This window comes from Sus scrofa, chromosome 5 (assembly GCF_054392235.1).
Source record: "Sus scrofa isolate SSC_HxYL_T2T_F1_AM1 chromosome 5, Sscrofa_HxYL_maternal_Yorkshire_Landrace_v2.0, whole genome shotgun sequence".
Classification (NCBI taxonomy): domain Eukaryota; kingdom Metazoa; phylum Chordata; class Mammalia; order Artiodactyla; family Suidae; genus Sus; species Sus scrofa.
In genome coordinates, this window is record NC_139387.1 from 68,371,522 (window position 1) to 68,388,983 (window position 17,462).

Consider the following 17,462-nt stretch of genomic DNA (forward strand, 5'->3'; position numbering starts at 1 on the left):
GACATAGAGAGCTGTTTATTTTTCCAAAAATATACCCAATTATTTAAACACAATTGATTGAATGTTCTATAATTTATTGTCTGGCTGGCCATTTAAGTAATATACCAAGTCATAAAATGATAAGCGTTAATGGAGATATCCTCATGGAACATAGAATTATTGGAGAAGATATATATCAGTTAAATAACTACAGAAATTATTTTTAAATTATAGTATTGATTATTGCTTCAAGAAAAGTAAATTATCAACATGATGCTCTGAGAAATAACACAGAGGTAAGTGACCTAAGTGTAGGAGTTCTCACAAAATCTCTGAGGGGGTGCAGATTAGAAGAGATATATTAAATATCTTATTCCTCTAGTTACTTAGGTAAAGAAATGATGGAGAGAGTTTCAGCGAAGGACATTAGGATGTGTAAAGAGCAAATGATGTTGGGAAGAATGGGCCACTCAATTAAAGAGGAATGATGTGTCAAGAGCAAAGAGAGAGAAGCAAGTATGGTACCACCTGCAGCTGTAAAGGCAAGGTCAGAGCAGAAGCACACAGTTTGAGAATGATTTATTATTTTAAATCAGCCAAGTTTTGTAATTTAACTTGAAAAATGGAATGCTAACCTTTGGTAGTATAGGAACATATTTGTGATAATAATATTGTTTATTTTGTTTCCATTTTTGAGGTGCGTGTTTTAGTTGTTAATATTTGGGTTATTAAGAGGAGATGTTAATTGATGAGGAAATAAGTGAGCTGAAACCTAAAGGAGAAATCTTTTCAGCACATGTGCATGTACAAACACATGCTTTTAAGTAGTGATGGAAACACTGACTGTGGATGAAGAGACCACAAGAAAATATAGAATAAAGAAAGAAGTGTTTAAGAAGAAGAGAGTGGTGGATGTTGTTGAATGCTATTAAAAGCTCAACTAAAAGAGAAAGGAAAGGATCCAAGCAGAGATCACAAATGATCTAAAGGAGCACTGATCCCAAGGAGTACAGAAACCAGATTGAATGGCTTGGCTGGTGAGAATAAAATACAGGAAATAGAGATGAAATACAATGTTTCTTTAAGAACCTTTTCCTTTTTTTAAGAGAGACAAAGAGTGAGGATAATTATTATATTGGGAATTGAGGTCTGATGAGGTTAAAAATTGCTTGTAATTTTAAGTTGGTGAGAATGAACTACTAAGAAGACATTGACTATTCCAAAGGAAAGAAGAGTGATAAAGAGTGTATCACTCTTGGGTAGTGGGAGTGGATGGATTGAAATACAGTTGAAACTGGCTTTATTGAAGAGGAAGAAGAGCATCTCTGTTGAACAGGAGATAAGATGATTTGCATGTGTATATAGGAAGAAAGCTGAGAGATGTGTGGCTTTTTCTGTGATATAGGTCATCTTCTGAGAACAAGAGGGGATGTGAAGTTAGAGATTTGTTAAGAATGGACAAGGTGTGATAAAATTAATTTCAGAGAATGTGAAAGAAAAGTGACTTGAAAAGAGTAACATGACTCCTAGCAGCATTAAAGCAATTTCATATTGGTGACAATGAATTTATACTGCAGTAAATCTGACCTGTGTATAAAGCCCTTGGCTTCTCAGGCACTGACGGAGAGAAACATATAATTTATATGATATATTGGATAAGGATTTTTTTGAACAAGTGAACCAAAAAAGTTAAAGGGAGTTATTATATTGACAGAAATGAAACATATTATGGAATCAAGGTGGACATGAGGGAAGAAGCAGACAGAAAGGTTATAAAGAAGTGGAATTGAAACTCTATCCAATTTCCTGGGATAGTCCATGATGGAAAATAATATGGAAAAAAAGAATGTATGTATATGTGTGACTGAGTTACTTTGCTATACAACAGAAATTGGCACAGCATTGTAAATAAACTATACTTTAAAAATTAAAAAAATTAAAAATATTTAAAACAGAGTGAAGTTAGGGTTAGAGATAAGACTGGAGACGCTAGCCTTGAGATCAAAGCATTTTCATGATGGAAGGAGATGAATGAGCCACTAGAAAGGTAAGGGTATTTTTTGGAGGGTGGGGAGATTTAGTAAGACATTTTGAGATGAAACTTTAAGGGTGTGACAAGGACCAGTGTTCCGATGGGAGGGGTTAGCTGAGGCAGAATGAAGTCACTTAGAGTTGAGGAGGCAGTGTCCAGGATGCAGGAGGATGAAGCACATGGATATCGATCAGTCAGAAGACTGATTCATCAAGGCTGGTGAATAATGAAGATACTTGGGAGGGCATGAGCAATGATAAGGAGAAAAAATGAACGATGGTGAGACTCATAAATTAGCCAGGCAACTTGAGGAAGATAGTATCAGTGCTATGACTCTCAGTCGTCAGGTACAAACTAACAACAGAGACAAATCGGGAAATTTATATTAAGATCTTTTCTTTTTCACACAAGATGGTGACCATTGAAGGCTTTCAAATTATATAGTTATTTATTGTAACATACTAGACTATATTAAACTATATTACATGTTTAATAAAAAGATGTAAACTCCATGCTCTGGGTGGTTAACTACCACTAAGTAGGTAGCAATGACTAAGAATTATCTATTATAACTTAACTGGTAAAGCCAAAGATATAATTTCTACTCCGACACATCTACATACTTCTCAATGTATCCAAAGGTACTCTTGTTCCATGTAAACTCTAATACACTAGGCAACTTGGTTCATTTATTTTTCTCTTAAAGTGCTCAGATTTGATATGGGGATATTCTTATTAAGCAGTCATTAAATGTAATGGATTTTTAAATACATTTTATATTGAAAAGTCTGTAATTTATGAACTGGTTTCCAAATACCAAAGGTCATGGCATGCTAAAGCAATATTTTCGCTTCCTGATGTGTATTTTGTGGGGGCGGGAGGTAAACTATAAATTGGCAGTTAGATGAAAACATCCTTTGTAGTTTTTCACACGGTTTGAATAGCAAAAGATTATAACTCATTATTTGATTACTTTTTTAATCTAAGATCTTCTCTGGATGTTCTTACACCTGGTTATACACTATATAACTTTAATTCCTGTCTGCAGCAATATTACATTCTTTTACATATTATTTTCCAACAAAATTTATTTTTAAATTTATTCTTCAAGTAGGTGAGTATGATTGCTTCTATTTATTTCCTTCTCTCAAGAAGTTAAAATATATGCAATTTTTAACATTAATTTCAATTGTTAACTCAGAATGTATTAAATAATAGCTTAGGAAAAAATACTTTTTGTAAAATTATGGTCCGTGCTCATTTTGCAATGGTGTGAAGTATGAATCCAGCTATCCCTTTTATTTTTCATTTCTTTGTCTTAGAATTTTCCTATTGTTTCATTTTTTCAACTGTTTAGCCTCTTTTATTATATAATCCATCATTTTTTCATTATTTTGTAATGTTGGATCAGATGTTTTCATTATTTGGTTTTGATAAATACTGACAAATTATTTTCCAGAAGGGAAATATTTAAGTTAATTAGAAATACATGTAAATGAATGCCTCCTTTGCTGTCCTTTGTCTAACTCTGTGTAGCTGCATTTGGCTTTTAATATTTACTGATTTTACCAGTGAAAATGGATATCATTAATTTAGTTTGTATTTCTTTACTAGTGATAAAATAAAACTCTTTTAATGTAATTATTGGTGATAAAGCTCTTTACAGTAGCAATAAAATTTTGTTTCCATAATTTAACTTAACTCTCTTTCTTGTCTATGTGTGACTAGAAAGTTGTAACTATTAACTTATACTTTCTTTTAACCGTTTATTTGTTTTATTGTCTTATGGTTTACATTTAACATTTTGGCTTATCTGAAATTTGTTCATGTATGTGTAGTGAAATTAATGATCCAAGTCTATGTAATACTTCACTTTGAACCAATACTCCATCTGATTCTATCACTTTTAAACTTTTTTAGACCATGCTTTTTCGATATTTTTTTTTCTTTTTCAATTATTTATTCTCAAAAACAATAGTCACTTTTCTTCTTTGTCTGGAAGGAGGAGGAAATATTTTAATTTCTTAAAAATATTTTAATTATACCAAAAACATTTTAATTATACCAAATATTTAAACAGCAATATTCTTATAATGCCAATGTAGTCTTAAATATCATTTTGCCAGTGGATAAATGAAATGGTCAAAACTTTTGGAAAATGACATAAGGAGTTTAAAACCTTAATTTTAAAATAATTTTATCCCAGTTTTTAAAAATTTATTCTTAGGAAATAATCACAGATACACAAAAGGTCCTAAGTATAAAATTATTTGTTATTTAGTATTTTTTAAATACTCAAAATTTCACCTTTAAGTACTTTTTAAGATATGTTTAATTTTCAATGAAATAGAAGCAATGCAAAGCTGCCAAAAGTCTAGCTACAAGTAACCGCTGAAAATATAGCACATTGTAAACTTTTACTTTGCTATACATATCAATAATATTTATTATATTAATTAATGGTGTGCTAAGATATAGATGTATCATAACTTATTTCACAGCTCCCTTAACTGTAACACTTTTGTTGGTAATTCTTTGTCCTTTCCAATTTAAATCTTAGTAAATTAAAAAAAAAAAAAACCTGTGCTACATAACTTTTAATATTTAAAAAAATTTTGTAAGATAAATTGATAAAAATGGACTGGCTGATTAAAAGTCTTGCATATTTTATGTTTTAATAAATGTTGATAAATAATTTTGTACTCAATCACTTGCTAAGTCAGAAAGTATCAAGGATCTAGTACTCTCACAAGTGAAAACTCCATTCTTTTATTTGCTTTTCTTTATGTATTGAGATTGAAGATTTAGTAAATTTTTTGAACTTTATCTTTTTATTTCCTTGTTCCTTTTTGGTGGTTCATTGGCATTGTCTTTTTAATTTAGTTAAAAGTAAGTAAGTTAAAAAGTTAAGTAGTAAAAAGTAGTATGTTGGCAGATTGAGAGATATACAGTTATTTTATAAATGTAAAATTTACCCCATTTTCCTCTATTAATAAAGAACCTACTAAGCAATGGATTATGTCAGTGATACAATAAACTTTATGTCAACCTGATTTGAAATACAAGGCTTTATTATCAAATTTAAATAATTAATTCTATGTTAATGTAGTTGTGTTTTAACCATAGTCCACACATTATTGACATTATTCATTATGAAGAGAACGTTGAGAAAGGAAAAAAAAATCTCCTTTTTAATCTACTCCTCTCAAAAACTGATGCAGATGGAAATGAAATGTATATTCTTATTAAAGGAGAATGACATTATTCAATAAGGGATGCAAAGTTGAGAGAAAGATTTAGTCTCCTATTTCCTCCTATTTATACTTGCTGATATTACACCTAAATGTTTACTTGTACCTCAGAATGAATGCATTTTTCACTCTCCAATCTAATGCAATGACCCTCAATTCTTTTCCTCACATTTCTATTGCATAGATTCTAAAGACAAACACAGAAAGATACCAAGATTGAGCTAAAGCAATCTAAATCTTTCCAGGAAAAAAAAATGCTTACGAATAAGCAAAACAAAGATGTTGTAAACAAGCAAGAGTTAACCTACACAGAACTGAAAATGTCCAAATCTCAACAGAAGCAAAAAACACCCAAGAAAAACCAAAGCAATGTCATATCAAGTGAACAAGTAACTTACGTGGAAATAAAATTTCCCAGAACTTCTCACCTTCAGCGCAGAAAACAGCTGTTTAGGAAAAACAGAAAAGGTACAATATTATATATATTTTGTTATTAGCTAGATCTTAATCCTTGGTTTAGAAGATTTCGTTCTCTCAAAATCATTATAAAATTGCCACATTACACTAATTACCTATCGGCAGCACTCTCCTTAATTATGCTAGGATATTACCATGAAATAGCGTGTCTGAAATAGTCCTTCGCTATGGTCATTTCCTCTAAATGGCACTGATCCGAATTCCAACAGAACTGCATTTCTTGCAAGAACAATTGCATAAATTGCTTCTTTGGAGCATTATTTTAAAAATTATTTTAAAAATAATTCTTGTTATTAGTCTTCAGTTCAGTCTCAGTCCCACAACTATTTTTGAAATTTTTACTATAAGCTGATCTGAACTTAGGGTTCAGTAATGAAGAAATAATAACCTCTTAGCTTCAAAAAAGTAACAGAATTTGTTGGAGGAAAGGCAGATTATAGAAAAAGAAAAGAATATTTTGGAGGTAAGGCTTATAAAACTTCATGATTAATTGGATATTAGAGGTAAAGATGACAACTGAGTAGAATATGACAACAAGGCTTCTAACTTAAGTGACTGAGTAGTTAACCATCTTATCCACCATTAAAAAATGTTTAATCCAGTAAAAGTTAGATCATATATGGCATTTGAATTGTTTTTTGATCAGTTCAGAAGAAAATATCCGTAATGAAATTGGATTTAAAAAACTGGATCTCCAGGGAGAGGATGGAAATGTGTGGGAAAGACTTATGTAAGTAGGTAATATTGCAAACAGAGAGGATGTGGATGAAAATTCTATTATCACTTGAGCAGAGAAAGACTCAAGACAGGTATATGCGAAATACATGTCCTGAGAAAAGGAGAAAATAAACTATGTCTAATAAAGTACAAGTGGAAAATTATTTCCTTGGATTAACAATTGGGATTTTCATTTGATTATGGAGAAAGACAACAAGTTACAACTAAGATTTAAGGGGTTGAAAGAAATGTAATATGGAAATAAAATGAGTCCAGAAAGAATTTTTACAGTTTTCACTGAAAAAGACAGCATAAGAAAAATGGTAATGAAAAATGAAAAACATGAACCAAGACAAGGGATTATATTAGATTTTGAGAGGTTTGAAGCCATGTGTAAACTAACTGGAGTTTATCAAGAAAGATGGTGAAGAAATGGACAAAAAAAGAGAAACTTAGAGAATAAATGTTCTAGAGGGGACTAGGTGGCAGGGAGTAAATAGGACATATGAAAGGCTTGAGTTGAGCCATAGAGAAATCGCTCATCATCTGAAACAAAAAGGAGATGTTGACAATAAGGTATGAACATATAAAAATATAAATATATACATACCAGTATGGGGGTGAGCAAGTTAAGGGAATTCATAGCCTCAACATCCTTGGTGAAATAAAAGCAATTTCTTGGTGTTTGGATAGAGCCTTGGAGAGGCTTGATAATTTATTTATTTATTTAATAATCAGAAGGACTTTGGGCAGAAGTTGACCACAACTAAGGAGATTAGACACATTATTTAGCCCCCTCATTGTTTAATCTCCGAGTCTGGGAATAAATTTAAAATCTTTCATCTTTAACACATTCAAGTAATTATGAAGTATCATGTGTCCAAACCAACCTGCTTCTCTCTTGGATTGAGGTCCCTCTGTTTTCACCAAAATTACTGAGACAGACCACCCAAAGTCTCTCATCTTCCACTCTAGGCACTTTTCAGTCCTTTCTTTATGTCTCAAGAAACATACTTAGAATTGAGAGTATTTTACTCGTTTAGAAGAAAGCTAAACCTTGAAGATCATGTTCCCCTAATCATGTGTGCTGCGGATAGCCTTCCTAACTTTGGTATGCTGTGCAGGACACTGAAACGAGTCAGGCAATTGATTGTGAATTCCTTCAAGCTTCCTTTTAAAATTATTTTTAAAATTAATTATTTTAGCTATTATTTTAAATTAATTTTAATTTTTAAAATTTAATTATTTTTATTATTCTTTAATTTAATTTTTAAAATTAAGATTATTTTGTACCTCTGCCTCTATCTGGCATTTGAGCTCAGCGATGAGGCACCCACATGAGTTAACCAGGGCCACGGTATACGCCATCAGGATTCTGAAGATCAGCAGAAGGGGCACAGCAAAAGCCTGGATCCCCAGGAAGAAGAGAAAATTCTGGGCAATCTGGGGGAGACTGCAAATAAACTCAGGCCCAAATGGACAATGGCCCCCGGAATGGACCACACAACTTAGAAGGTGGGATCAGGAAGATGCTATAAAGCACAGGAATGGCAGAGATGGGCAGATCCAGGAGAAGGACCAGGGGAAAAAGAAGTTCACAGTAGAGGCCAGAAATGTGCAGGAGGCCGGGGAGCAGATAGAGAAGAAAATGATGACTTTTCAAAAGAAATTCCTGAAAAGATCCCCTACTGTTCCTAAAGTTAAAAAAATATATATTAACGCTACAGTCCTATGGGCTAGTTCACCACCTCCACTCCCTCCTTGGCTCTCTGTGTTCCAGTCAGATTACAATTTCAGTTCCACAAATGCACCAAGTCTCCTGTCACCCAACAGCATTGATTGACATTGCCTTTCTGAGTGGACAACCCCTATTTCAAGAAATAATTCTCACTTTCCTCCAACTTTCAGTACAATGTCATTTTTTATAGAAACATTTCCCATCTTCATGTGTCTAACTTAAAAGAAAAAAATGTATTTTGTTATTTACCCCTTGACTAATACATGGACTGATTGTTTGAATGGCTAGTAAATGAACATTAATATTTATATGGAATTTGGAAATATTTTTGTTTGCATGGCAATATTATTTCCTCTAGGCGTATTTCATTTCTAAGTTTACTAGCAGAGAGTATCTTTTTTGGGGGGGTTGCTCAGAGTTAATAATTTGTAGAATACTGGGCAAAGAAGGCTCAAAGATGCTAGTGAAGATGATTGAGGAGACATACCCAGGGCCTCAGGTAGGAAAAGAAAGAAGATCAAGAAAGAGCTAATGAGGAAATGTAGGTGTCAAAGAACTAAGGTTTGGAGTTCTCTGGTGGCTAGTGGTTAAGGATCTGGCACTGGCACTGAACACATTCAACACATTCAAGAATTAGAAAATAGACGGATGCCCTCTGAGAGTGAAACAATGATCTTAAATTTTATATTTGATGACTTCTTGGAAATGGTAAAATTTAATCGGTGTTTCTGTTTCTTTAGTGTTAGACCACCAGTCTACAGCATGGCAGGTAGTAACTGCGAGTCTGGGGATCTTGTGTGTGGCCTTGATGACAACAGTGGGTGTCTTGCTTGCAAACCGTAAGTAATTAAGAAAATAATCTATTCTTATTACAATCAATACATTTTACACTGTCTTTATTATCTTATCCTAAGCAGAACTAATTACTCTTATGATTTCTGCCATAGTATTTTCTAGCAGAGAAGACCAAAACCAAAAAATATCACCTGTTCCCACTCTATCTTCCGAAGATGATAGTGAGTATTTTCTCTGTTCAGTACACTTTTAATTTTGATTATTGGGTCTGAAGAGTTTGTTTTCCTGACATCCACAAAACTTCAAAATCGTGATAGACAGGAGTTCCCCTGTGGCATAGAGGAAAAGAATCCTGCTAGTATCCATGATGATGCAGTTCTATCCCTGGCCTCCCTCAGTGGGTTGGGGATCTGGTGTTGCTGTGGCTGCGGAGTAGGCCAGCAGCTGGAGCTCTGATTCTCCCCCTAGCCTGGGAACATCCATATGCTGTGGGTGACCCTAAAAAAAAAAAAAAGCCAAAAGATTCCTGACAGACAAATCAAATGCTGTTTTATTGTATGTTCAATTCAATTTTTACCAAGGAAATATTGATATTGTACAAAATAAGAAAAATGACATAAGAGAATGTGGAAAGACCCAAAGCATTATGCATATAAGGTAAGTGTTGTTTGTGATTTGAATATTATTATGAGAAAATTGGGATTTTAAATTATATTGACATGCAGGGCAAGAGAAATGGGTGAGGGGGGTCAAAAGGTAAAAAGAAAACAAATGAAAAACAAGGGAGTTGTGTCTCATTAACACTTTTTTCTTTCTAGCTCTCTCTGATGGAAATGATTTCTCTAGCATTTATGAAATTATTAAGCATATAAATTATACATTAATTTGTATCCAGATACAAAGCCATTATATAGAAAGCTGTTTTCATTTTTAATTCTCTTTTTTTCACTTATTGCAAATTTTCTCAAATCTCTATCAGTAAACTCAGCACTTAGAGAGAGGGGATGGAAGGGAGAAAGAAGGAGAGGAAGAGGGAAAGAGAGAGAGGGAGAGGGATAAATTTTTTTTGTAGTATTAGAGTTTTATTTATTTTTTAATTGTTATTTCCCTAACACAATTTTTTCCACTAAACAGCATGGGGACCCAGTTACACATACAAGTATACATATTTTTTCTTGCATTGTCATGTTCCGTTGTAAGTATCTAGACATAGTTCTCAATGCTCCACAGCAGGGTCTCATTACTAATCCATTCCAAAAGCAATAGTTTGCATCTGTTAACCCCAAGCTCCCCATCCATCCCACTCCCTCCCTCTGCCCCCAGGCAACCACAAGTCTATTCTCCAAGTCCATGATTTTCTTTTCTGTGGAAAGGTTCCATTTGTGCCATATATTAGATACCAGATATGTGTGATATCATATGGTACTTGTTTTTCTCTTTCTGACTTACTTCACTCAGTATGAAAGTCTCTAATTCCATCCATGTTGCTGTAAATGGCATTATTTTGATCTTTTTTATGGCTGAGTAGTATTCCATTGTGTGTATATACCACATATTCATAATCCAATCATCTGTCAGTGGACATTTGGGTTGTTTCCATGTCGTGGCTATTGTGAATAGAGCTGCAATGAACATGCCGGTGCATATGTCTTTTTTAAGGAAAGTTTTGTCTGGATATATGCCCAAGAGTGGGAGTGCTGGGTCATATGGTAGTTCTACATATAGATTTCTAAGGTATCTCCATATTGTTCTCCATATTTGTACCAGCTTACATTCCCACCAAGAGTGAAGGAGGGTTCCCTTTTCTCCACACGTGCTCCAGCATTTGTTATTTGTGGACTTATTAATGATGGCCATTCTGACTGGTGTGAGGTGGTATCTCGTGGTAGTTTTGATTTGCATTTCTCTAATAATCAGTGACGTTGAGCATTGTTTCAAGTGCTGGGGGCCATCTGTACATCTTCCTTGGAGAAATGTCTATTCAGGTCTTTTGCCCATTTTTCCATTGGGTTGTTGGCTTTTTTGCTGTTGAGTTGTAGAAGTTGTTCGTATATCTTAGAGATTAAGCCCTCATCAGTTGCATCATTTGAAATGATTTTCTCCCATTCTGTAAGTTGTCTTTTTGTTTTCTTTTTGGTTTCCTTTGCTGTGCAAAACTTGTCAGTTTGATTAGGTCCCATTGGTTTATTTTTGCTTTTCTTTCTGTTGCTCTGGGAGACTGACCAGAACACTTGTTAAGGTTGATATCAGAGAATGTTTTGCCTATGTTCTCTTCCAGGATTTTGATGGTGTCTTGTCTTGTATTTAAGTCTTTAAGCCATTTTAAGTTTATTTTGGTGCATGGCGTGAGGGTGTGTTCTAGTTTCATTGATTTACATGTGGCTATCCAGGTTTCCCAGCGATTCTTGCTGAAAAGGCTTTTTCCCATTTTATGTTCTTGCCTCCTTTGTCAAAGATTAATTGACCATAGGCGTCTGGGTTTCTTTCTGGGTTCTCTACTCTCTTCTATTGGTCTGTCTGTCTGTTTTGGTACCAGTACAACACTGTCTTGATGACTGTGGCTTTGTAATATTTCCTGAAGTCTGGGAGAGTTATGCCTCCCTCTTGGTTTTTATTCCTCAGAATTGCTTTGGCAATTCTGGGTCTTTTGTGGTTCCATATAAATTTTTGGATTGTTTGCTCTAGTTCTGTGTAAAATGTCCTGGGTAATTTGATAGGGATTGCACTGAATCAGTAGATTTCTTTGGGTTATATGGCCATTTTTACAATATTAATTTTTCCAATCCAGGAGCATGGAATATCTTTTCATTTATTTACATCTTCTTTCATTTCCGGGAGAAATGTTTTTAACTGTGTCTTTTTTTTTTTCAGTTGCAGTGGTTTCCCTCTGTCATCTTTCCAGGAAAAACTATGCTTTTTCATGAAGTGTTATATTCTCAGCACAGATGCATTTACTAAGAAATATATATCTTTTGCCTACACAAAAACCAAAAGGGTAGAGTTCCTGTGTCATTGAGCCCAAAGGCATTCATCTTGAGTATTCCTGATGAGCATTCCCTATAAGCCAGAAAAAAAAAAAGGAAAAGAAAGAAAGATAAGAAAAGAAAAATAATGACAATAGAGTACTTTGAATATGACAAAAATAATTTGGGGTAGCACTCTCAAAGAGAGTTAAAAGGGACAAACATTGATGAAAGAAGAAGTCTAAGGAAGTGTAAAAAAGATGGAAGAAAGAACTAAGTGCAAGTCTTATTAAAAATAAATTCTTTGAAAAAAAGGGAAAATGTCAATAGATGCAATAAACAGAGACTAGACAACAGCAGCTGTTAATTTTTGTTTAATTTAATCATTGCTTTTAGTACCTGCTTGATGTCTCTTAGAAAAAAATAAAATAATATATTCATGACAAATATTAGGTATTCATATTGCTGGTGTTTTTTTCCTTTATTTATCTAGCTTGAAAAGAAAAAGCAATCAAATAGGAAATAATTAAGGAAATGCACATTGCAACCACCATGAATTACCATTACAGAACCATCAAAATTGATCAAATCCTCTTCTAGCACTTGTTTGCTTGAGATTCAGCATTAAGCAGCTGCACAATCCTGGTGCCACCCTGTATGTGTGCTGACAACAGTCACCACTGCTTCGTCCAGCACCCTGTGTGGGCACTGACAGTGGCCACCACCCCACCAGATCGCTTCCCAGGCCTCTTGGTTTTTCTCAGGGCCTGATTGGCCCAGATATCATTATAGGCTATGGGGTGGAGTGAGCATGGCCAGGGTATTCACTCATTTTATTGAGAAGTGTGGTAATGGGGCAGCTACCAGTGCAAGGCTCTCTCCACCCTGATTTGACTAAATACACTCTTAAGTAGAGTCAAGGCTTCTTTGGCCCTTGTGTCTGTCCTAGTAGTTTTCCCAGTAGAGAAGGGGGCTTGTCTTCTCCAGACAGGACCCCAGGACTGGGATGCCCGATTGTGACTCACCTGCTGACTCTGCAGGATAAGGGTTCTTCTTTTTCTTTCTGATCCTTCCCAGGGGTGCAGGTCCTGACATGTTGCCTTTTTTTCTCATCCTACTGGGGTACAGTTTTCTTGCAGCTTTTATTGTGTAAGAGTTCTGCCAGTTTCCAGATATATGCCCGTGAGGATTGTTTCACATGTAAATGTATCATTATTATTATTATTTTAGTCTTTTTAGGGCTGCATCTGTGGCTATGGAAACTCACAGGATAGGGGTCAAATCAGAGCTGCAGCTCCCAGCCTTATACCATAACCACAGCAACACGAGATCCCAGCCCAGTCTTCAATCTACACCACAGCTCACGTCAACACTGGATCCCCAACCCATTGAGTGAGGCCAGTGCTCAAACCTGCATCCTCATGGATACTAGTCAGATTCGTTTCCACTGAGCCATGACAGGAACTACCTATAAATGTATTTCGTGTGAGGAGATGAGTTCCACATTCTCCACCATCTTGATCCCCCTCCCTGTTTTTGATGATTATAAAAGGATTATTAAAATATACCAATTGTATATGTTTATTACCTAGCTGAAGTATACATTTTTAAAAATTACTTACTGAATTTTATTCTGTATATTTAAAATTATTAATAAAAATTCCCGACAAAAATTGGAATAGTTCATTAATTACTTTCTGTGTTCACATGATTATATATTGTTTAGACTTTTAAATATGCATATATAATTTTAATCTCATCAAACATGACTATAATCGCATTTGAAATTATTTTCCTTATAGATAAAATTTTGTAATAAATTTTAAGTAGAAAAATCCAAAACGTGAGGTAAATATTATTGTTGGCTATGGTTTGCATAATACTTACCAGAAGTATTACAAAAAAAATGTGCTTTAAGTTTTGCTTTCTAATATTCATATGTATAACAAACATGAAGATATAGTCATTGTGTTGGTAACAGCTCTTCATAGTACAACATACACATTAAATATGTTTACATTTTCTAGAATGTTCCTATGACCTTTGTTCAACCGACTGGATTGGATTTGGAAATAGTTATTACTGTCTTTTCAATAAGCCCAAAACCTGGGCAGAGAGCCATGTTGCCTGTGCAGAGCTGAATTCCCACCTTCTAAAGCTAGATATCAAGGAAGAGCTGGTAAGGCATACACTTTTGTGTTTTTGTTATAGTATAACTATATTTATATATGAAAGCCTTGGTGATTGACATCATAATTTGGGAAAACTAAAGGTTGTCAAAACTGTATGATGTTTTATTACTTTGACTCTATATTCTTAGGAAGAAGTTAGAGAAATTCCTCTATTTGAACATTTAATTCTAAAAGATAACCACATTACCAAATGAGATAACATCTTGAGAAAAATCGTATGAATACTAAGTGGATGTGTGAAAGCCATTGGGAGAAGTTTAACCAATAACCCTTGAAACAGGAAGGAGTGGAGTAAAATATGCACACATTTCTGGCTTATGAATTTTTCTCCAATAGGAAATTACATCAACGCTTGAAATGAAAGGATGGATCGGTCTCAAAATCAATGAAACAAATGAATTCTGGTTATGGGAAGATGGCACTGCAGTTAATGAAAGCCTGTAAGTACAGTGTTTTAATAATTGAACTTTTCTGAGAGTATAAGGGAAACTTGTATTTGTGTGTGTGTTTTTTAAGGTGCAGAAAGAACAACAAAGAAAAAGGAAATCATGTTTTTGTTGAGGATCAGTCTGTGGGATATAGTTTGGAGAAAATTGCCAGTTCTTTCTTAAAAATCTCATCTTTAGAACCTTGACATTTTTAACTTTACTGAACTCTTAGAAGAAATGTGTGCATGGTTTTAGGCAAGTTAAATCTATAAACTTCTATATTCTTATCATTTGTCATTTGATTTACAGTTCTGCTTAAACAGGATAGGATTAGATACTCTAGTATTTTCAGTTAAGCTTAATGTTTTGTAATTAAAGACAATCAGTCCTCAGGGTTTTTTGTTTTGTTCTTGTTTTAATTTGTTTAGTGTGTTCTTTTATTCTTTCTCATTTTGTTTGTTCTTGATAATTGTAAGCTTGAGGTAAAATTGGCATTTGCAGTCACCAACACTTGCTTTTTAATTTTTCTTTACAGATCAGAATTTCTGAAAATGGGGGACTATGGTTGTGCATATAAAGAAGGAAATTATATTTACAGTGATAATTGTTCATCTGGGAAAAGTTATGTCTGTGAGTTTAGTATGTAGCAGCTATTAGCAGCTACTTTGCTAATACATGTTGTTACTGAATCCTAATTTAATAAAATAAATTAGAAAGTACTTTTTTATTTGTTACTTTTATAAATATGTATAAACTACTGTTAAACATTTTTTTAAACTGCACTCAGAACACTTTGAATTTCAATTTATATTCAGTTGAGGAAAGTTTACCATCCAGAAATTCCTGAAGAATAAGTGCTTTCCCTAACACAGCTCATGTTAGTATTAATTCATTGAATAGGATTATAAATCCCCTTTTATGAAGTAAGTAACTTTGCAAAATCAAAGAGATACAAAGATAAAAATGATTTCTATATCAGCGTTCTGGCATAAAATGCACAATTTCACATTGTTCAAGTGATTTAAAGTGATGAAGACAGGTTTAATGAAAAAACAAGAAAAAGATAAATAAAATAAAGAACAAAGAAACTAAGAGACTAGAAATAGTGGTAAGCCATTATCACTGCTAGAAAGTAGAACACTGAAGCTAGCCATTTGTGGCTCAGAGAGCCAATTTTGCACATTTCTTCTCAATTCAGCATTTACTGACCTGGTTGGTAACTTGAAATGTATTAAGGTGGATTTGTATTATGAAAATCTACAAATACAGTGGTACTTGCCCTTTTTTTCTATGCTGCCCATTGGCAAAATCCACTAGGTAGCCAGCTGGAGAGACAGAGCAGAAAAAGGTAAAAAATTAGGGGTGGGGCATCACAAATCAAAAATAAGCAACAGCTACTTTTTCTCCACTTCATGTGCATTTTCCTCTTTCATCCAAACAAACATTTCCTCACCTCTAATAGATGAAAGGCACAAATATCCTTCAGCCAGTATAGGGTAATGGAGTAAAATCAGTTCAGTAAAGCTCCCATTTGGAGCTTAAAACCAAATATTCTTTATACAACCAGTCCTCCTTACATAAGGTAACCAGGAATGGCAGGGAGAAAGGAAGTGCTATGCACAATCCCTGTCTGTATAACTGATTATGAGGCCAAACATTTTTTTTTTTTAAGGGCCACACTCGCGCCATATGAAAGTTCTGAGACTAGGGATTGAATTGGAGCTGCCACTGCTGGTCTATGCCACAGCCACAGCAACACCAGATCCAAGCCATGTCTAGAAACTACACTGCAGCTCGCAGAATACCAGATCCTTTAACCCACTCAGTTAGGCCAGGGATCAAACCCACAACCTCATGGATCTTAGTTGGATTCTTAACCCACTGAGCCACAACCAGAACTCCTGGACAAACTTGATAATCATAACTTTCTTCTTCATCATTTATTTCATGCTTCTTTTTGCTATTTGTTAACTGGTAACATGACCCAAAGCTTCACTGCCCCTGTATTGAAAACCTAGCTCCATAATATCACAAGTATTATCTAATGAATCTTATTACTGAAGATGTGAATAGTGAAAAGCTCCTGAATGAGTCACCTGTGTTCCAGGTATAGTTCTCTTTATCTTCATTGTGTAGCATCAAACCAATATTACCGTGATAACAGGTATCAATAACTCTAGTCTCTACAGTAAGCCTCTTTGGTTCCTTTTCCAGTGGCATGGGGTTCAAAAGCTAGAGAAAATCCATAAGATGGTCATCTTGTGCAGTTGTTTATTGAGAGTTTCTTTTGGAGTGGATTCACTCTGCTGGTAATTTGTGTAGTACACAAATATCTTTACATTTTTTTCTTATTCTATTTAATGCATGTTGTTTTTGCCAAGACTTTGACCTGCTGGAAACCCATTAAATACAGTGAAAAACAGGTGGACTCTTTGGAGTACTGACCACTATGTTGAATTTTTTTTCATCATTTTCTTACAGGGACATCTCTAAGTTGGATTTGAATGCAGCAGCTGTCCATACAGATCTAGTATCTTGTACCTATCTATAGAGTAGGTCAATATTTTTTCCTTTCCTTTCTATTTGTTCTAGGTAAGCAAGCCAATCTTGTGCCTGAAGAGTCATTCTATGGTTTATGACATACCGGAAATACAATGGAATCCAGAGATTCTATAATGTATCATTCATAAGATCCAAAATCTAGTAGATATTATTATATGGGCTTGTTTGATACACTAGAAAATGTGACAGTACAGACATACCTCAATTTATTGTGCTTTATTTTACTGCACCTCACAGTAAAGGTATAGTTTACAAAATGAAAGTTTATGGCAACACTATATTGAGCAAGTCTATTGGCACTATTTTCCCAATAACATTTGTTCATTTC

The 17,462-nt window shown here is 34.2% G+C and overlaps 1 protein-coding gene across 4 annotated transcripts; it reads left to right on the top strand.

The window, feature by feature from the left end:
* Positions 1 to 2,175: 2,175 nt before the first annotated feature.
* On the top strand, positions 2,176 to 15,291 carry LOC102165642 (killer cell lectin-like receptor subfamily I member 1). Of its 4 annotated transcripts, none has more exons than XM_013988416.3 (7): positions 2,176 to 2,290; positions 5,447 to 5,730; positions 8,935 to 9,033; positions 9,142 to 9,210; positions 13,980 to 14,131; positions 14,481 to 14,584; positions 15,108 to 15,291. In XM_013988416.3, exons 2-7 carry the CDS (start codon positions 5,517 to 5,519, stop codon positions 15,217 to 15,219), a joined length of 750 nt encoding a protein of 249 aa, XP_013843870.2. In that variant the 5' UTR covers positions 2,176 to 2,290; positions 5,447 to 5,516; the 3' UTR covers positions 15,220 to 15,291. The 4 variants fall into 4 exon arrangements, with proteins under 4 accessions (XP_013843870.2, XP_005655733.2, XP_084881251.1 ...); XM_005655676.4 differs by lacking the exon at positions 2,176 to 2,290 and adding an exon at positions 2,931 to 3,125; XM_021092356.2 differs by lacking the exon at positions 2,176 to 2,290 and adding an exon at positions 3,008 to 3,125 and having other exon boundaries at positions 5,508 to 5,730.
* The last annotated feature ends 2,171 nt before the right edge of the window (positions 15,292 to 17,462 follow it).